Genomic DNA, 20,843 nt, shown 5'->3' with positions numbered 1-20,843 from the left:
GATATCAGTCCGCCCCGACGTGTTCGCATCGCCGACGTTAAGGACTCCTCCATCGCGCTGACCTGGCGCTCCAAGGCCGAGCCATTCACTGGCTTCCTGGTTGAGGCCCTGCCCACCACCGGAGGCGACAACCCAATCCAGAGGACTATCCCCTCTGATTCCCGCTCCTACACCATCCAAGGTACCCAGCTGCCCCTCCCGAACCAGCTTCCACACCCCATCCGGCTCGCTGGACCAGTCCAGCCAGTCCTGTCCCTGTTTCTTTGTCGCGTAATGAACCTGACCCAGACTGAGCCCTGGATTATATTAACCTGTAATTAATCCTCCGTTGTTTTCCTCAGGGCTGCAGCCTGGCACCACCTACAAGATCAACATCTATACCCTGAATGGGAACGGCCGCAGTGCCCCGTTCACCCTCACTGCCACCACAGGTAGGCCACAGTCCCGCCCCTCTCCTACACGTCCCGCCCCTCTCCTACACGTCCCGCCCCTCTCCTACACGTCCCGACCCTCTCCTACACGTCCCGACCCTCTCCTACACGTCCCGCCCCTCTCCTACACGTCCCGCCCCTCTCCTACACGTCCCGCCCCTCTCCTACACGTCCCGACCCTCTCCTACACGTCCCGCCCCTCCTCTACATGGCCCGCCCCTCTCCCACAGGTCCGTGCTCCGTTAACGTTAGCTGGATTTATCAAAACAGACCCAATACTATGGGTTAGCATGGACCTGGTGCCGTTATTCATATTCTACAGACGTGTTGTTAGAACAATATAAACCAGCCTTAACACTGACCTCAGTTCATATACTACAGACGTGTTGTTAGAACAATATAAACCAGCCTTAACACTGACCTCAGTTCATATCCTACAGACGTGTTGTTAGAACAATATAAACCAGCCTTAACACTGACCTCAGTTCATATCCTACAGACGTGTTGTTAGAACAGTATAAACACTGACATCAGTTCAACTCATATAACTGATGATACCTTGTCTGTTTTTTATCCAGCTAAGCCTGTGGTGTCTCCGCCCACCAACATCCGTTTCACCTCCCTGACCCCCAACAGCATCTCCTTCACCTGGGAGCCGTCCCGTAGTCCCGGGGTCACAGGTTACTACGTCACCCATGAAGAAGCAGGGGGCATCCCTCGAGAACTCACCCCACGACCCGCTGCCACACGCAGCTACGCAATGATCACAGGTAAACGGGCCCAGATGACCGTACATGGCACTAGTATTGACCGGGGCCCACTGCGAGTAGGGTGGTATTTGGGACGTACCCCTAGATTTCGGTTTGTTTTGGAATGGCTCTTCTGTGTCAGATTTAAGGGCGGTTCACACAACTGCATTGAACCAAGGCAAGGGGAATTTCAACCGATCCATCAGAGGGGAATATACAGCAGAACAACAGGGTGAAACTACAAAGTTAGGTTGAAATGGGCATTAAAACATGATTTAATTGAATTGCATTATTATTAGATGACACTCAGCGTGTTGTAGTTGTTACTGTTAAAATGTTCCATATGTTGTGACGGGAAGGGACATGGATGGGACATGGATGAGACATGGAAGGGACATGGAAGGGACATGGAAGAGACATGGAAGGGACATGGATGAGATATGGAAGGGACATGGAAGGGACATGGAAGGGACATGGATGAGACATGGATGAGACATGGATGAGACATGGAAGGGACATGGATGAGACATGGAAGAAACACCCGGCAGGAGATCAGGGCCCTGGTGGTGCAGTTTGTCTGTTAAAAGAAATCGCAGGAGAACCAGCGGGAGAATGAAAAGATAAACCACTGGGGTCTGGATAAGGCAGACTCCATCTGGGGAGGTGGCTTCTGCTCCCTTCCTCCCCCGGCCTCCTCCCCCGGCTCTCTTCCTCCTCGGTCGGCTCTCTTCCTCTTCGGTCGGCTCTCTTCCTACCCTGGCTGGGTTGGTCCTCTGTCAACGGTCTTCCTCCTTCCTTGGTCGGCTTCATCATCACTAAGGCAGTGTGACCTGAAGGGATGCCGGCATCGGATGTGTCAATTTGGCTTCTGCGTCTCCCTCCGACATGTCATCTTCCACGAGCTGCTCTCCTGGGGTCTTTTTATCTTCCCTCAAATGAGGCCTGATTGGGTTCCATGTTAGGGGAAGCTGCTGAGCTGCGTTTAGGGGCATTTGTCTTTTTTTGTTCCTTAATATGTTTAAAAAAAGTATATTAATATATATGGTCTTCTGATTAGATATCCATTTATAGCTTCCTTCATAGTTTCTTTTTGCTTTGCTTGTAGGTCTGAAACCAGGAACTGAGTACATCATCAAGATTGTTACACTGCAGAATGCTCTGAGAAGCACTCCTCTAGTGGGCAAGGCTAGAACTCGTAAGTACAACTAGTTCTAAGCATCTGAAAATTAGCATCTGTTTTATTTCTGTGTTTTAACAATAATTCAGTCACAGAAAAAGATGATGTAATTGCGATAGTTGAGTTACATTAATTCATCAAGCAAGAAATATCATTCCATATCGCCTACCTCTCCATTCCTGCCCAATCATTCTATTCTCACCAAACATCCCATAACCCAACATCCTATCGGTTACCCAAAATACTACCTGTTAAGCCGAGGTGCTTTAAAACAATGCTCTGTCCTTTGAATATCCAAAACCAGGGTTATTGGATGCAAAGGTTGTGAAGTACAGTAACAGCAGGCTACTGAATCCACTTCCCGTGGGGATGACCGGATGCAGCATCCCTCTCTTGCCCCCTGCTGGTTAAAACTAGCCACTGCAACTGCTGTCATCTCTTAATGCTGTGCTTGCTTTGCTCCTAACCCCTCTCTCCGCTAGAACTGGCGTCCCAGCTAGTGCCTCAGCTCCCTGTGTCCCACCGGCCCAGACCGGACATCCTGGATGTGCCAGAGGACGAGGTTAACTTCCCCATCGACCCTGAATTCAGCCCTGTCGACCCCAGCTATAACAACAACCCTATTGGAAATCCTAACCACTTCAACCCCAACGTGAACCCCAATTTCCCACTTAACCCCAATGAGAACCCAAACTTCAGTATCAACCCCAACGGGAAACCCAACTTCAATACCAACCCTAATAACAATCCCAGCTTCCCGCGTAACCCCAGTGAGAACCCCAACTTCAGTATCAACCCCAACACAAACCTTCCCCTGAATCCCATTGGTAATCCCAATACCAGCCCCAACGTGAACCCTAACTTCCCACATAACCCTAATGAGAACCCCAACTTCAATACCAACCCCAACATGAAACCCAACTTCAATACCAACCCCAACGGGAATCCTAATTTCCCGCATAACCCCAATGACAACCCAAATTTTAATATAAACCCCAACACAAACCTCCCCATCAATCCCATTGGTAAGCCCAATTCCAACCCTAGCGTGAACCCCATCTTCCCCCATAACCCCAATGAGAATCCAAACTTCAATACCAACCCCAATACAAACCCCAATCTGAACCCCAACTTCAATACCAACCCCAATGTGAACCCCAACTTCAATACTAACCCCAATACCAACCCCAACGTGAACCCCAATTTCCCCCATAACCCCAATGTGAACCCCAACTTCAATTCTAACCCCAATACCAACCCCAACGTGAACCCCAATTTCCCCCATAACCCCAATGAGAATCCAAACTTCAATACCAACCCCAACGTGAACCCCAATTTCCCCCATAACCCCAATGTGAACCCCAACTTCAATTCTAACCCCAATACCAACCCCAACGTGAACCCCAATTTCCCCCATAACCCCAATGAGAATCCAAACTTCAATACCAACCCCAATGTGCACCCTAACTTCAATACCAACCCCAATACAAACCCCAACATGAACCCCAACTTCAATACTAACCCCAATACCAACCCCAACATGAACCCCAACTTCCCCCATAACCCCAATGAGAACCCCAACTTTAATATAAACCCCAACACAAACTTCCCCCTGAATCCCATTGGTAACCCCAATACCAACCCCAACTTCAATATTAACCCCAATACCAACCCAAACTTCCCCCATAACCCCAATGAGAACCCCAACTTCAATACTAATCCCAACACGAACCCTAACTTCAATATAAACCCCAATACCAACCCTAACTTGAAACCCAACTTCCCCCATAACCCCAATGAGAACCCCAACTTCAATATAAACCCCAATACCAACCCCAACCTGAACCCAAACTTCCCCCTTAACCCCAATGAAAACCCCAACTTCAATACCAACCCCAACATGAACCTCAACTTCAATAGTAACCCCAATACCAACCCCAATGTGAACCCCAACTTCAATACCAACCCCAACTTGCCCCATAACCCCAATACAAACCCTAATCCCAACTCTCCACTCAATCCAAACGGGAACCCCAATTTCCATGGTACTGGCAACCCAAACCCTAATTATAACAACAATCCTAACCCAAACCCCGACCAGTTCAACCCCAACGGAAACCCAAATACCAACTTACCCGGCAACCCTAACAACCCTAACTTCAATGTAAACCCCAACGCCAACCCCAGTGGGATCCCCAGCTTCAACAACAATTTCCAGGTAGTGGGGACCACCGGCCAGGACAGCCTGGGCCAGCAGGGCCAGCACATCTATACGGAGTACCAGAACCTGGGGCCCAACCAGGGCCCATCTCCCCACCACCGCCAGCCCCTGGTCTACATCCCTGTCCCGGGCCCCGATGGCGAGAGGGTGCCCTTGGTCCGGGTGATTGAGGGTCCATTACCAGGTCTGCCATTTGGGTTCCCGGAGAACGATACAGATTTAGGGTTTGGGCTGCCACAAGAGGCGCAGACACACACCACCATCTCCTGGCCCGGGGTTCCTCAGACCTCGGAGTATGTGGTGACCTGCAATCCCATCAGCAACCTCAACGAGCAGACGTTCCAGGTGAATGTTCTGCACACATTAAACACACACAGGTGAAGGAAACATGGTGTTTTTTAGTATGTAGTCCCCAACAATCACTGTGATTGATCGGACGTCTTGATCCCTCCTTCAGATGCGTTTACCAGGTACCTCCACCAGCGCCACACTGATCGGCCTGACATTTGGAGCCTCCTACAACGTTATCGTGGAGGCCATGAGAGGACAGAGCAGGGAGAAGGTTCTGGAGGAGGTTGTTACGGCCGACAACTCTGGTAGGACCACATTCCACTAACTTCCTAACCTTTGCTAATAGCAGTTTAGCATCAGTCGTGTTATTTCGGAAGTAGCACTCCACCAAATGTGGGCTGAGTGACAAGGGCTACGCTTAGCTTTCAGGTTAGGGGTTAAGTTTGGGTTAGGATAAGCAATAACCCTCGTCAAATTGTGACCTCTGCTCTTACTATTGACCTAACCAATAACGTGATTCTGCCTTTGGAGCAGTGCAGCCTTCAACTCAAAGTCTGTCATGGAAAACGCACATCTACCCTAATGGGTCAATGACAGTTGAATACCTTTTTTTCTGTTTGTTCAATTTCAAATGTCTGGTCTTGGAAGGGTCAGAATCAGTGAATTACACTGTACTATAACAGTTTAACAATGTTGTTTAAAGTGTTTTCATCCAGTGTCCAATTAATCTGTCATTGGGTCACGTCAGTGTTTTTATATAGAAGTGTTGTTTTGCTACAGCTGATTATGTTGACCTCTTTATTGATCCTCAGCAGTTGATCCTTTTCTTAACCCGTTGCTCGGTTCCTTCCTTCCCGTCCAGTTCCAGGAGACAGCCTGCCAGTGAACAGGGATGTGTGCTACGACACATTCACGGCCACCTACCATGAAGCAGGCGCAGAGTGGGAGCGCATGTCAGAAACCGGCTTTAAGCTGTGGTGCAGGTGTCTGGGGCTGGGCAGTGGCCATTTCAGATGTGATTCGTCCAGTGAGTGGTTCTAACCCATAATGCCTCTAACTGTGTCAGCGCTTATATCTCAGCCTAGCATGGGCAGGCCTGGCAGCATCAACCAGAGTGAAAGTGTGAAAGATAAAACATTTTAAAAAGTGCATCCTACGGGATGAAGATTTGACTGAAGGTCAAGGTCTGCCTATGTTAGCCCGCTTTTGTTAGCATGTTCTGGGTGTCCTGTCACCCTAAAACATGCCCCTTTAAAGGGACACCAGCTTGTTGTTGTTGTGTCTGGGGTTTGTATTGGCAATCTATAACAAGACGATGCTAAACCTCAAGACCTCTGTCATCACATCTGAATGCTAAAGGTCATGGGGTTAAAGGTCCAATTATTGACTACTTGACACTGTGTAATGAGCTAAGAATTGTCCAGTCAAATCTCGACGAAACTCAAACTGTTGTGTCCAGTGAGCCAGTCTTGGCCATCTTTCTAGCATTGTTCACAATAAACCTGACGGGCCCTCCTACCCCCACCACCACCTCTCTCCTACCCCCACCACCTCTCTCCTACCCCCACCACCTCTCTCCTCTCTCCACTACCCCTCCACCGGAACAGAGTGGTGCCATGACAGCGGCAACAACTATCGTATTGGTGAGAAGTGGGACCGGCATGCTGAGAATGGTCACATGATGAGCTGCACCTGTCTTGGCAATGGGAAGGGAGAGTTCAAGTGTGAACCACGTAAGTCTGCTGGTGGCTGTCTTAGTTCAAAGTCCTCTCAGGACAGAGTTCACATGGGATCTCTGAGCAAGGCAATTAACCCTAATCACTCCCAGTTTGTTGCTGTAAATGTGTTCACGCTTGTTAAGTGGAGTCTGAGAAAAATGTTGCAGTCTTCTGGTCGGAATGTCTGAGCTGTATGACTGCAGGGATTCCAACTGGGAATTCTGACTTAAATGCATGTTAAGATTTATTGGATTGCTAGTTTCCAGTTGTTTAGTTCCAAATGCTCTCAAAAGCACCGGAGTCGAAGGTCAGACATTTCCGATATACAAAAGCAGCAGACGCATCTGCATGTCAGTGGGTCGGTACCGACTGCCATGTTGATCCCAGATGTTGTGAATCATCTCTGTCTCCATCTTTCTGCATGTTTCCACAGATGAGTCAACGTGCTACGATGATGGAAAGATGTACCAGGTGGGCAACCAGTGGCAGAAGGAGTACCTGGGAGCCATCTGTACCTGCACCTGCTATGGAGGACAGCAGGTAGGACCCTGTAGACGGCCCTCTTGACGGCCAGGTCTGCTGTTCGCTTTCGAGACCACGCACCTATTTACCGGCTGTGCCTTAACCACGTGTCCCCCCTTTGCCAGGGCTGGCGTTGTGAAAACTGCAGGAGGCCAGGAGGTCAGACCGAGGTGGAAGTGGATGTCCTGCACCCCCAGATACCCCAAGACGCGTTCGACCGCTACAGAGAGAACGCCTTGAAAAAACTGGTGGGAGTTTCTGTATTCTGGATCAGTTTCACTGGCTCTCTTTTTAACGTAGACTGGAGCTTTTCGCAACGAGCTCAAATATTCACACATTTTCTGCATGTGCACAGTGAGTTAGCTGTCTCAGCATGGCCGCCATTGGACTAAAACAGTAGACAAGTTGTTCCTTACTCTGCAATGCTCTTAGTTGTTGTGGCATTGACTTTGGGCGACTACATTATACTGCAGAGTCTACCATGAAGATGAGTGAGCTAAGCGCAAGTCTGTCTGGATAAGAGTGTTTACTCAGTTGCTAAAATGCTAATCCCTCCTTGGTTTTCCACAACAGAACATCCAGTGTCCCATCGAGTGTCTGAGACCAGATCTCCTGGCGTCGGCACAGCTGCTCCTGGCGGATACACAGCAGCCCTCAGAGTAAAGCCGGAACGGGGAGAAAGGAAATGAAAGGGGGAATACCCTCCTCCTAAGACTATGTGTGTGTGCCTTCCACAGAGTTATAAAACATAGATGGTTCATCTGGCGCCAGACCGCAACGCCATCATCACTCAACTTGATGGGACTGTCTGTGTGCTGTATTTCAATGCTATCACAGAACAGCTGAATGGTACAGATAGATGATGTGCGCCTTCTAGGTTTTCTAACTCTATAGTGCCTTACTGTTCCTTCAGTAATTAATCTGTGGTCTGGTCTGACCGATGACTACCATCCTGCTGCTTGTCCACATCGCCACGCCTTTTCACAGCATCACACCAAAAGAGCCCCCAAGGCAAAGGAATGGTCTTTAGAAGTTTTGTGTTTTCTCTCTTGTGAGAAAAAGGAAAATCACCAGAAGGATTGTAAAGCTGTCCAGTATTCTTCCCGCGCTGCCTCAAGCAGAGCTCTCCATCTCTGTGAGACCTTGACCCAGAGAGACATTAAGACGTTTACAATGGAATGTCTGACTGCGTTCATCACACGCCTGGAGAATATTTTCATCTTTCAACCCATTTTGCTCAACTGGTCCTACAGAGAACAAAGAGCTGCATCTGAGAATCATTTTCCCTACATAGTACACTACTTTCTGTCAGCTCCACTTGGAATTAGTGTACGATATAGAGAACGGGAGGATATTGGACACAGCCTTGCTCTCACATAGAATTATACTGTTGTCTTGTTCTCTTTCTCTAACACTACACGTAAGTAATGAAAGTCGGCCGGAATCAGATTTTAGATTATTTGGTTTAACATGTTCAACTGAAGTTCACGTTAACATACTATCGTCCCATGTTAAGTAAATTCATCTCATGTCTGAGTCGGGCCTATTGTGACTAGCTAGTGTGTTTATTCCTCTGACAACATTCCCTTTTTTTTTTTAAACCAAGCACTGTCACTGTCTGTAATTCAAGCATTGTACCACAGAGCCACAGTTAGCTGGTGTCAAGTCCTTGTCCAGGAGTAGTATCTTGTTTCATCTGCTGTCGCCATTTTGTGTACGGTTGTATGGAAAGTCATCAGCTGAGATGCGTTCTTTGAAACTGATCTCAGCTGGTGTGCATTTTTGTATTTTTCAAGCTTAAAAAAACCCAAACAAAACTTTTTATTTATCCCTTTTTATACAAGCATTTTGTTTTAATGCTATTTGGGGTGTACACTATTTTTTTCTTTTTTTTATATTGTAGGTGCCAAGGTCTGAACTACTGTGGACTAAATTCCTTTTTAATAAACTTTTACAAAAAAATTGGATACAATCTGTAGTCAGCGTCAGAATTTATTATGAAGTCCACAAATAGTTATACTGTTTAGCTCTTCACACAGAGGTACCATGGGGTCAATGAAAGTCCACAAGCCCTGACAGTAGAGCCGTTTTGGCACTGAAACAGCAAGAGTTTATGGAAATACTTAATGGGTGTGAAGTCATATGTTAATGCTTGAATGGTGTGGAGAGCAACACCGGTGTGGTCCGTGTCATACCACCGATCCCAGGGGTCACTGGAGCTCCAGGTTAGTAGGGTTGGAGCTGAGAACGGGAGAAGCCCCCCTGGTTTCTCTGCTCCTCTCTGGGCCCGCAGCTGCTCTTGACAGCCTTGCGGAACCACAGCTGGTTCTTCTGGAACCAGAAGACACAGCAGTCAGTTAGACCACCAGGCCATTATTGTAAGAGTTTGTTCTAAATCTACTTGGCTGGGGAAATGAACCAATAAACCAACATTAACCCTTGTTGCCTGCTCTTTGGGGTTTCAGACCGGTAATCTGTAAAAACAGTTTGTGACAACTGATTTGGGGAAAATGGCTTCATAAAATCTATTTGATTGATTAAAATAAAGGTTAAATAAAACCACTTCAATCTATCAATGTCTTTATTCTGAGTGATTTGTTTCCTGAGTACCTCAGGAAACAAGCTAACAGCTAATGCGCAATGACATAAAACGATACAATGGCCACAAATCTACAGAAACCCATGGTGGAATTATATCATTTACATTTGAATTAAACATCAAGCGGATGAAGATGAGATGAGATGTAAGTTGATGAAGAACCAATTCTTATTTTCAGCAACGATGGGGGTGGCGGGGGGGGACGTTTCGAGGGGAGGAGGAGGAGAAATTAGGGTTAACTGTCTTTTTTAGATCAGATTCAACTTTGTTGTCATTGAACAAGTACAAGTACTGTACAATGGAATGCAGTTAACATCTAACCAGAAGTTCAAATAGAAAAGGGCAGAACATTTAGTATTAAGTATTAAGTATAGTAAGTATACAGGTGCTGGTCATAAAATTAGAATATCATTAAAAAGTTGATTTTTTTTCAGTAATTCCATTCAAAAAGTGAAACTTGTATATTATATTTATTCATTACACACAGACTGATATATTTCAAATGTTTATTTCTTCTAATTGTGATGATTATAACTGACAACTAATGAAAATCCCAAATTCAGTATCTCAGAAAGTGAATATTAAGACCAATAAAACATTTTTTATGTTGGCCAACTGAAAAGTATGAACTTAAAAAGTATGAGCATGTACAGCACTCAATACTTAGTTGGGGCTCCTTTTGCCTGGATTACTGCAGCAATGCGGCGTGGCATGGAGTAGATCAGTCTGTGGCACTGCTCAGGTGTTATGAGAGCCTTCAGCTCTTCTGCATTTTTGGGTCTGGTGTATCGCATCTTCCTCTTCACAATACCCCATAGATTTTCTATAGGGTTAAGGTCAGGCAAGTTTGCTGGCCAATTAAGAACAGGGATACCATGGTCCTTAAACCAGGTACTGGTAGCTTTGGCACTGTGTCCAGGTGCCAAGTTCTGTTGGAAAATTAAATCTGCATCTCCATAAAGTTGGTCGGCAGCAGGAAGCATGAAGTGCTCTAAAACTTCCTGGTAGACGGCTGCGTTGACCTTGGACCTCAGAAAACACAGTGGACCAACACCAGCAGATGACATGGCACCCCAAACCATCACTGACTGTGGAAACTTTACACTGGACTTCAAGCAACGTAGATTCTGTGCCTCTCCTCTCTTCCTACAGACTCTGGGACCTTGATTTCCAAAGGAAATGCAAAATTTACTTTCATCAGAGAACATAACTCAGCAGCAGTCCAGTCCTTTTTGTCTTTAGCCCAGGCGAGACGCTTCTGACGCTGTGTCTTGTTCAAGAGTGGCTTGACACAAGGAATGCGACAGCTGAAACCCATGTCTTGCATACGTCTGTGCGTGGTCGTTCTTGAAGCACCGACTCCAGCTGCAGTCCTCTCTTTGTGAATCTCCCCCACATTTTTAATGGGTTTTGTTTCACAATCCTCTCCAGGGTGTGGTTATCCCTATTGCTTGTACACTTTTTTCTAACACATCTTTTCCTTCCCTTCGCCTCTCTATTAATGTGCTTGGACACAGAGCTCTGTGAACAGCAAGCCTCTTTAGCTATGACCTTTTGTGTCTTGCCCTACTTGTGCAAGGTGTCAATGGTAATCTTTTGGACAGCTGTCAAGTCAGCAGTCTTCCCCATAATTGTGTTGCCTACAGAACTAGACTGAGACCATTTAAAGGCTTTTGCAGATGTTTTGGGTTAATTAGCTGATTAAGTGTGGCACCAGGTGTCTTCAATATTGAACCTTTTCACAATATTCTAATATTCTGAGATACTGAATTTGGTGTTTTCATTAGTTGTCAGTTATAATCATCAAAATTAAAAGATATAAACACTTGAAATATATCAGTCTGTGTGAAATGAATGTATACATTATACAAGTTTAACTTTTTGAATGGAATTACTGAAATAAATTAACTGTTGTATGATATTCTAATTTCATGACCAGCACCTGTATGTATGTGGGATGTGGTGGGGTGTGTAAATGTGCAGTTAATGCAAATGCATTACATATGGCAGGAAGCAAATAGAGGAGGACAGAAAATGTACAAGTATTAAGTGTACAGCTCCGGAGAAATGAAGAGACCAATGCCCCTTTTTCTTTCCTTTCCAAAAAAGAGATGAACAGAAGCGTTCAATTTGCAGTGGTATCTGAATTTTAACCCTTCTGTTCCTCACTCCAAACCTTCCTTTTCAACTTTATTACAGTACTGTATGTACATGGCACAACAGAGACATCCTGGACATCCATCCAAAATTGACGAAAAAACGAGAAGAAATCTGGTCAGGAAGACCTCCAAGAGGCCTACAGCAACATTAAAGGATCTGCAGGAATTTCTGGCAAGTACTGGCTGTGTGCTACATGTGACAACAATCTCCCGTATTCTTCATATGAATGGGCTATGGGGTAGGGTGGCAAGACGGAAGCCTTTTCTTACAAAGAAAAACATCCAAGCCCGGCTGAAGTTTTTGCAAAAACAAACATCAAGCCCCCAAAAGCATGTAGGAAAATGTTTTATGGTCTTATGAAACCAAAGTTGAACTTTTTGGCCATAATTCCAAATGGTATGTTTGGCGCAAAAACAACACTGCACACAGTGAAGCATGGTGGTGACAGCATCATGCTTTGGGGCTGTTTTTCTTCAGCTGGAACCGGGGCCTTCGTCAGGGTGGAGGGAATTATGAACAGCTCCAAATACCAGGCAAATTTGGCACAAATCGATCCGTTACAAAGCTGAAGATGAAGTTCACCTTTCAGCACGACAACGAACCAAAGCACACATCCAAATCCACAAAAGCATGGCTTCACCAGAAGTAGATCAACATTTTGGAATGGCCCAGTCAGAGCCCAGACCTGAATCCAACTGAACATCAAAGATTTCAGTTTGTTTTTCAATTGAATTGTTCACGTTATAGGTCACATTACAGGTGGAAAAAATTCTGACATGATTTATCTTTGTCTGATTCTTTTACATCACAAGAACCCGGAATTTTAACAGGGGTGTGTAGACATTTTATATCCACTGTATGTACAAGTTGGAAATTAATAGTTGTGCGATGAGGAAATAAAAGTACAAATGGCAATTCTAATTGTGCAGTGCAACATTTACAGAAATGGGAAGTGGGATAAATAGTTGTGCGGGTACAAGTGGCAATTCTAAATGGCATTCTGAATTTTCAATCGAGGCAAATTGAAGGCGTAGGGTAGCATGTGCAACTGAAAAGCAGGGATAGCAGCAATGAGGTTCCCGAGGTAGACATGTACAGCCACTGAAAAGGCAAGAACAGTGGCAGTTCTAAATGTGCAATGAAGGCAAGTTAAAGGTGCAAGTCGGCATATGCAAAAAAACAGCAATAACACGTACCTGTAGATAACTGAAAACACTCTTATCAGACAAGACAGGCATTGACAGTCTGATAAGGGTTAACTGTCTTGCTCATGGACAGAAAAACATAGCTTCCACCCTGGCGGTAGGGGGTTTGAACCGTGATCAGTGATGTTGGTATTGTGGGGGCTGCGTCATATTACTAGGGATTGTGTGCTTTAGGCATCATCCCTAGTAATGATTGTCCACGTCCCAAATATACTGGCTGACTTCCATTCATGGTGTTTTAAAATGTGCCTGGAGAGGAGTACACAATCATACACTTTGGAGGTTCTGGTGGAGGTTCTGACGGACCTGTTACAAACCGGCGGCAGGGCGATGATTCTCGGACGGGCCGTGAGGACCAGCTCCCCAAGGAAGGCCTCCACCATCAGGTTCTGTATGGTGTTGAGGAGAACTTCTTCTGCCAGGTCACAGAACTCTGGCAACCTAAGAGAGACTGATGTGTTATGCGAAAAACACCAGGAATCTTAAAAATAGGCCCTCCTTGTGGGTATATACATCAAATGTCTTGTATGTTAAAGAACTTCGGAAAGGTTTCGTATGTTAAAGAACTACAGTAAGGTTTTGTATTTTAAAGAACTACGGTAAGGTTTTGTATGTTAAAAAACTACGGTATGGTTTTGAATGTTAAAGAACTACGGTGAGGTTTCGTATGTTATAGAACTACGGTAAGGTTTTGTATGTTAAAGAACTACGGTGAGGATTTGTATGTTAAAGTATTATTTTAAGGTTTTGTATGTTAAAGTTTTATTTTAAGGTTTTGTATGTTAAAGTTTTATTTTAAGATTTTGTATGTTAAAGTATTATTTTAAGGTTTTGAATGTTAAAGTATTATTTTAAGGTTTTGTATGTTAAAATTTATTTTAAGGTTTTGTATGTTAAAGTGTTATTTTAAGGTTTTGAATGTTAAAGTATTATTTTAAGGTTTTGAATGTTAAAGTATTATTTTAAGGTTTTGTATGTTAAAGTGTTATTTTAAGGTTTTGAATGTTAAAATTGTATTTTAAGGTTTTGTATGTTAAAGTATTATTTTAAGGTTTTGTATGTTAAAATGTAATTTTTTAAGGTTTTGTATGTTAACATTTTATTTTAAGATTTTGTATGTTAGTGTTATTTTAAGGTTTTGTATGTCAACATTTTATTGTAAGGTTTTGTATGTTAAAGTATTATTTTAAGGTTTTGTATGTTAACATTTAATTTTAAGGTTTTGTATGTTAAAAATGTATTTTAAGGTTTTGTATGTTTAAATTTTATTTTAAGGTTTTGTATGTTAAAGTTTTATTTTAAGGTTTTGTATGTTAAAACATTATTTTAAGGTTTTGTATGTTAAAATTTTATTTTAAGGTTTTGTATGTTAAAGTTTTATTTTAAGATTTTGTACGTTAAAGTATTATTTTAAGGTTTTGTATGTAAAAATGTTATTTTCAGATTTTGTATGTTAAAGTATTATTTTAAGGTTTTGTATGTTAACATTTTATTTTAAGGTTTTGTATGTTAAAACTTTATTTTAAGGTTTTGTATGTTAAAATTTTATTTTAAGGTTTTGTATGTAAAAGTGTTATTTTAAGGTTTTGTATGTAAAAGTGTTATTTTAAGGTTTTGTATGTTAAAGTGTTATTTTAAGGTTTTGTATGTTAGCATTTAATTTTAAGGTTTTGTATGTTAAAATTTTATTTTAAGGTTTTGTACGTTAAAACTTTATTTTAAGGTTTTGTATGTTAAAATTTTATTTTAAGGTTTTGTATGTTAAAGTTTTATTTTAAGGTTTTGTATGTAAAAGTGTTATTTTAAGGTTTTGTATGTTAAAGTGTTATTTTAAGGTTTTGTATGTTAGCATTTAATTTTAAGGTTTTGTATGTTAAAATTTTATTTTAAGGTTTTGTACGTTAAAACTTTATTTTAAGGTTTTGTATGTCAACATTTTATTGTAAGGTTTTGTATGTTAAAGTATTATTTTAAGGTTTTGTATGTTAACATTTAATTTTAAGGTTTTGTATGTTAAAAATGTATTTTAAGGTTTTGTATGTTTAAATTTTATTTTAAGGTTTTGTATGTTAAAGTTTTATTTTAAGGTTTTGTATGTTAAAACATTATTTTAAGGTTTTGTATGTTAAAATTTTATTTTAAGGTTTTGTATGTTAAAGTTTTATTTTAAGATTTTGTACGTTAAAGTATTATTTTAAGGTTTTGTATGTAAAAATGTTATTTTCAGATTTTGTATGTTAAAGTATTATTTTAAGGTTTTGTATGTTAACATTTTATTTTAAGGTTTTGTATGTTAAAACTTTATTTTAAGGTTTTGTATGTTAAAATTTTATTTTAAGGTTTTGTATGTAAAAGTGTTATTTTAAGGTTTTGTATGTAAAAGTGTTATTTTAAGGTTTTGTATGTTAAAGTGTTATTTTAAGGTTTTGTATGTTAGCATTTAATTTTAAGGTTTTGTATGTTAAAATTTTATTTTAAGGTTTTGTACGTTAAAACTTTATTTTAAGGTTTTGTATGTTAAAATTTTATTTTAAGGTTTTGTATGTTAAAATTTTATTTTAAGGTTTTGTATGTTAAAGTTTTATTTTAAGATTTTGTATGTAAAAGTGTTATTTTAAGGTTTTGTATGTTAAAGTGTTATTTTAAGGTTCTGTATGTAAAAATTTTATTTTCAGATTTTGTATGTTAAAGTATTATTTTAAGGTTTTGTATGTTAGTGTTATTTTAAGGTTTTGTATGTAAAAATGTTATTTTCAGATTTTGTATGTTAAAGTATTATTTTAAGGTTTTGTATGTTAACATTTTATTTTAAGATTTTGTATGTTAAAGTATTATTTTAAGGTTTTGTATGTTAGTGTTATTTAAAGGTTTTGTATGTAAAAGTGTTATTTTAAGGTTTTGTATGTAAAAGTGTTATTTTAAGGTTTTGTATGTTAAAGTGTTATTTTAAGGTTCTGTATGTAAAAATTTTATTTTCAGATTTTGTATGTTAAAGTATTATTTTAAGGTTTTGTATGTTAGTGTTATTTTAAGGTTTTGTATGTAAAAATTTTATTTTCAGATTTTGTATGTTAAAGTATTATTTTAAGGTTTTGTATGTTAACATTTTATTTTAAGATTTTGTATGTTAAAGTATTATTTTAAGGTTTTGTATGTTAACATTTTATTTTAAGATTTTGTATGTTAGTGTTATTTTAAGGTTTTGTATGTTAAAGTGTTATTTTAAGGTTTTGTATGTTAAAGTATTATTTTAAGGTTTTGAATGTTAAAGTATTATTTTAAGGTTTTGTATGTTAAAATTTCATTTTAAGGTTTTGTATGTTAAAGGTCCCATGACATGCTACTTTTTGTAGGCTTTAATATAGGCCATAGTGGTCCCTAGTACTGTATCTGAAATCTTTTTTTCAAAAATTCAGCCTTGCTGCAGAATTATAGCCACTACAATACAGTCACAGAATGAGCTTCCTTCAAACGGCCCATATTGGTGTCTGTGACTTTAAATTTTAATGAAGATGAAAAAGGCGGGGCAAGGTGGTGGGTGAGCGGGGCATGGTGGTGGGTGGGCGTGGCCTTTACTATCTTGCGGCAAAGGTAACGTGCATGTTTACCGGTATGTCTGGATCATATTGCAATGGCACGAAGACACATTGAAGCATTTCAGTTTGACCCAGATGGAGAAGCAACGGATGAAGAAGTTGCAACTCAGCGCCTCCAGAAGGATGTTTCCGAATGGTTAGTTAAAAATATTATGTCTATATGATACTTTGTTAGGATGTCTGATTATCATGTAAGTTAAAGCTAAAGCTAATCTGCTTTTGCCTTTTCATGTTTCTCTGATTTGTGATGATTTTAAAGCTGTGTTAGCATCTATATCAGTAAATATTCTAGTTTAGAGAAGAGGGTTTTTTTAAATGTAAAAATTCTCCCTTCATATCATGAAGTCACGTTACACAAGATATATAAAGCCTATATATTTATGTGCGCGCAGGAGTAAATCATTTTGTTGTGTAACATTATGTACATAGTCGTCAGTGAAATGTTTGCCACAGACATGCAAAACTTTGGGAAGCTGTGTCGGCGCTTTTCCGGAGAAAATGAAATCATTCCACTGGTTCTTCTGTGGCATGTACGAAGGAAGTAAAAAAAGGCTTTGTTGCTCATCTCTACATCCTATTACTGAGCAATTATTGTGTTTCCTTCGCTCAAAAGCCATGATGCCCCTCCTCGTCGCGTAGACAAATTGAAGTCGCGCTCACACACGTGTGCCTCACACCTGGCTCTATTTAAATTCTTTCTCTGGGCGGGCAAAGCAGAAAAAGGGGAGTTACCATGGGAGTTAACAATTTCTCCTTGCGACGTCACAAAGAGACGGGTCCAGATCAGCCTGTTTGATTCTCCGTTTTCTCCAAGTCAGAGAAAGATAGAAAATGCTCAATTTACACCGAATGGAATTTTTAGAAAATTTGGGACCATATATAGGCTAGGTGAACTCATATTAATGTTAAAAAATTTCATGTCAGGGGACCTTTAAAGTGTTATTTTAAGGTTTTGTATGTTAAAGTGTTATTTTAAGGTTTTGTATGTTAAAGTATTATTTTAAGATTTTGTATATTAAAGTGTTATTTTAAGGTTTTGTATGTTAAAGTATTATTTTAAGATTTTGTATGTTAAAGTATTATTTTAAGGTTTTGTATGTTAAAATTTCATTTTAAGGTTTTGTATGTTAAAGTGTTATTTTAAGGTTTTGAATGTTAAAATTGTATTTTAAGGTTTTGTATGTTAAAGTATTGCCTGTCTCATATCTCCTAACTGACTGCCCTTGGCCCACTCCCCCTAACCTGCGGATGGTCTCCTGAACGTTGAGCTGGTGTTCCTTCTTCACTGCCTCCTGAATCTGCGACCCTGTTACCTCTGCGCCACATAGACCTTCCCCTGTGCCGAGCTGTGGAGGTAGGCCAGGGCTCGGTGGAGGAGCCTCCCCAGGAGTGGCTCCGTGGAGGTAGGCCGTGGAGGCGGCGGGGGGAGTTGGGAAGGAGGCGCGGCCGTGTGTAGTCAGCTGGGCGTAGTACGGCACCGCCTCGGATTCCAGCAGACAGAGGTGGAACTGAGGATCGTCCAGGAGGTTCCTGCAGGGAAATGGTGAAGCTGTAGGTTTAGTCACAGACGACCAGTTTCCACACAGCGTCCTCTGTGACCAAACTACAGGACCAGTTTCTACACAGTGTCCTCTGTGACCAAACTACAGGACCAGTTTCTACACAGCGTCCTCTGTGACCAAACTACAGGACTAGTTTCCACACGGGGTCTTCTGTGACCAAACTACAGGACTAGTTTCCACGCAGCTTCCTCTGTGAACAAACTACAGGACCAGTTTCCACACAGCGTCCTCTGTGAACAAACTACAGGACTAGTTTCCACACAGCGTCATCTGTGACCAAACTACAGAACTAGTTTCCACACTGTGACCAAACTACAGGAAGTGCACATATAGCCTAATGTTAATGTGTGGGCCTTTTTTTAAATACACCTGCACTCTCATGGTGAATAGTGGAGAGGAGGAACACCTGAGTATGGAGGTGATGACATGCGTGAGGATCTCTCTTTCTGGCCCGTGGAGAACATGAGGGATGTCTGCAGGCGGGAGACCGGAACCGGAGCGGGTAACCATGGCCTGGGACAAACTGGAACAACGGAACCATGTAAAACATAATGACGTAGCCCCTTCTAGATAACTGGTGGGTCTCTGGTCGCACAGAGAGTGCCTGGCCTCCTCACAGGGGTTCCACAGAGAGTGTCTGGCCTCCTCACAGGGGTTCCACAGAGAGTGCCTGGCCTCCTCACAGGGGTTCCACTGAGAGTGTCTGGCCTCCTCACAGGGGTTCCACTGAGAGTGTCTGGCCTCCTCACAGGGGTTCCACTGAGAGTGTCTGGCCTCCTCACAGGGGTTCCACTGAGAGTGCCTGGCCTCCTCACAGGGGTTCTTATGAGAGTGCCTGGCCTCCTCACAGGGGTTCCACTGAGAGTGCCTGGCCTCCTCACAGGAGACCATAGGACATGACCTAACACTGGCAAGATGGCCGCTGTACCTGTTGACATGATGCCTGCTGAGCAGGGTGGGGAAGAAAGCCTGGAACTCCAGAAGGGAGTGTGAGCGGGCGGTGACCCCCAGGTGAAGCATGGAGGGGCGGGGAGGCTCAGGTTTCCTCCACACCTTGCTTGCCTCTCTCTGGGCCCTCCGCTCGGCGCGGCTTGGCCTGGAACACGGGCCTCCGACCAGGGAGCTGCTGCTGCTCCCACGGATAGGAGGCAGGGTCTGCGCCGGAGAGAGGGAGGACCAGGACGAGACAGGGAGAGGAGACAGACAAGGAAAGGAAGAGGTTGGAGAGGAGAAAAACAGAGAGAATATGTCTTCATCTGTTATTGCTCTCTTGACAATTCTCAGGTTAACAGTCAGGTCTTATGTTGCTATATTCTGGGAGCTGTTCATATATTTTTTGGAAATCCGGAGTTTTCTGCCTATTCCCCTCCTAATTCTGCAAATCATTCAGGAGAGATTTGGGGGAAAAACAGGGAATTTATTAATAGTCCCTGGAATTTTGCAAAACCACTTGTGTTGAACTTGGCAAGAGAAAATCCACAGAAGTTCACAGCTTCATATTACAAACAGGTCTGACGCCAAACGAGGTAATAAAGCAAAAATAAAAGTGGTCAAACAAACTTAATTTAAGGCTTTAATAAGAGGTTTTCAGTCACCTTGTATTTCCTGACGGCTGGGCCTGGTCTCTGTGGAAATTGATCACACTCCTGACACAGGACAATATTTTAGATCAACATCAACATTGTTACAACAACAGAGATAACACAGATATTGTTTATTGTGTTAAACAGTCTGACCTTAATGTCGTGTGTGTCTGTGTGTGTGTCTGTGTGTGTGTGTGATTCTGACCTGAGTGTTTTGTGTGTGACCCAGGGGAATGCTGCCTGTCTGCTGCAGGTCTTTCTCAGTGATAGTAAACTCATTGTTCTGTCGTTCTCTCTCCTGCTCCCACCGTTGAAGCTCCTGGTGGTACTGAGACACAGCCTCCTCCAGGGTCACCTGGGCACCACAACTTAGTATGTCAATGGACCAGTGTAAACATAGTGCAAAGTAAGAGTAAAGACAGCGTAAAGGAGGTACAAACTTAGTATAATATACATGTATAGTGAAATATATTGGAAATTTAATGTAACATCAGTGTAAAGTTAATGTAAAGATAGTGTAATGTTTGTGTAAAGTAAGTGCAAAGATAGTGTTAAGTTAGGGTAAACATAGTGTAAACTTAACGTAAAATCCCTGTAAAGATAATCTTAAGTGTTTGATTATAAAACTTGGACTTGCATTGCTCACTATCTGTCATTCATTGACATTCTCCAAACACTATAGACATTTTTAAGTGATTTCTACCCTTTTAAATCAACAGATCACCACAGAGAATTCAGTACCTATTCAAGGTTTAGGAGTCAAGATAACCAGCAGTGTAGTTGGACCGAGTAGCTGTTTAACAGTACACTCAGACAGCACAATGACCATAAAGGGGCCAAGAATGTGGTGGAGAAATGTGTTTGATAAAGGTACTGGTTGGTAAGTCACCTCACAGATGAGGTCTAGCTGGTAGAAGCTGGGACTGCCCGAGGCCAGGAGTGTCAGAACACACAGAGAAGTCTCCCCTGGGGCCAGAGTACCATGATCTGGCTGGATCAGAACCGCCTGCAGACACACAAAATACATGT

The 20,843-nt window shown here is 42.2% G+C and overlaps 2 protein-coding genes across 4 annotated transcripts in view; one reads left to right on the top strand and one right to left on the bottom strand.

Moving 5' to 3' along the window:
• LOC105030358 (fibronectin) overlaps positions 1–9,081 on the top strand; it is a 35,269-nt gene extending 26,188 nt beyond the window's left edge. The window contains exons 36-46 of the mRNA XM_029115393.2: positions 2–181; positions 342–431; positions 1,010–1,201; positions 2,286–2,375; positions 2,840–4,923; positions 5,036–5,174; positions 5,732–5,896; positions 6,477–6,602; positions 7,021–7,127; positions 7,235–7,357; positions 7,683–9,081. Of these exons, the coding sequence (XP_028971226.2) occupies positions 2–181; positions 342–431; positions 1,010–1,201; positions 2,286–2,375; positions 2,840–4,923; positions 5,036–5,174; positions 5,732–5,896; positions 6,477–6,602; positions 7,021–7,127; positions 7,235–7,357; positions 7,683–7,772 (3,386 nt within the window). The 3' untranslated portion in view covers positions 7,773–9,081. The remainder of the gene's footprint in view (position 1; positions 182–341; positions 432–1,009; positions 1,202–2,285; positions 2,376–2,839; positions 4,924–5,035; positions 5,175–5,731; positions 5,897–6,476; positions 6,603–7,020; positions 7,128–7,234; positions 7,358–7,682) is intronic.
• Positions 9,082–9,174: 93 nt separating this feature from the next.
• Positions 9,175–20,843, bottom strand: part of cfap65 (cilia and flagella associated protein 65) — a 29,384-nt gene continuing 17,715 nt past the window's right edge. For 2 of the 3 annotated variants that reach the window (XM_020041171.3, XM_034288701.1), the window contains 8 exons: positions 20,704–20,820; positions 20,020–20,169; positions 19,827–19,877; positions 19,160–19,386; positions 18,638–18,754; positions 17,912–18,199; positions 13,380–13,514; positions 9,175–9,440 (listed from right to left, as the gene is read on the bottom strand). In XM_020041171.3, the coding sequence (XP_019896730.2) occupies positions 9,320–9,440; positions 13,380–13,514; positions 17,912–18,199; positions 18,638–18,754; positions 19,160–19,386; positions 19,827–19,877; positions 20,020–20,169; positions 20,704–20,820 (1,206 nt within the window). In that variant the 3' untranslated portion in view covers positions 9,175–9,319. Of the gene's footprint in view, positions 9,441–13,379; positions 13,525–17,911; positions 18,200–18,637; positions 18,755–19,159; positions 19,387–19,826; positions 19,878–20,019; positions 20,170–20,703; positions 20,821–20,843 lie in introns of those variants that run through there. The other variant, XM_020041172.3, reaches the window with a different exon arrangement.

The sequence above is a fragment of the Esox lucius genome, chromosome 20 (assembly GCF_011004845.1).
Source record: "Esox lucius isolate fEsoLuc1 chromosome 20, fEsoLuc1.pri, whole genome shotgun sequence".
NCBI classification, from domain to species: Eukaryota; Metazoa; Chordata; class Actinopteri; order Esociformes; family Esocidae; genus Esox; species Esox lucius.
The sequence above is the reverse complement of the archived record's forward strand: the minus strand, read 5'-3'. Positions and strand labels throughout refer to the sequence as shown.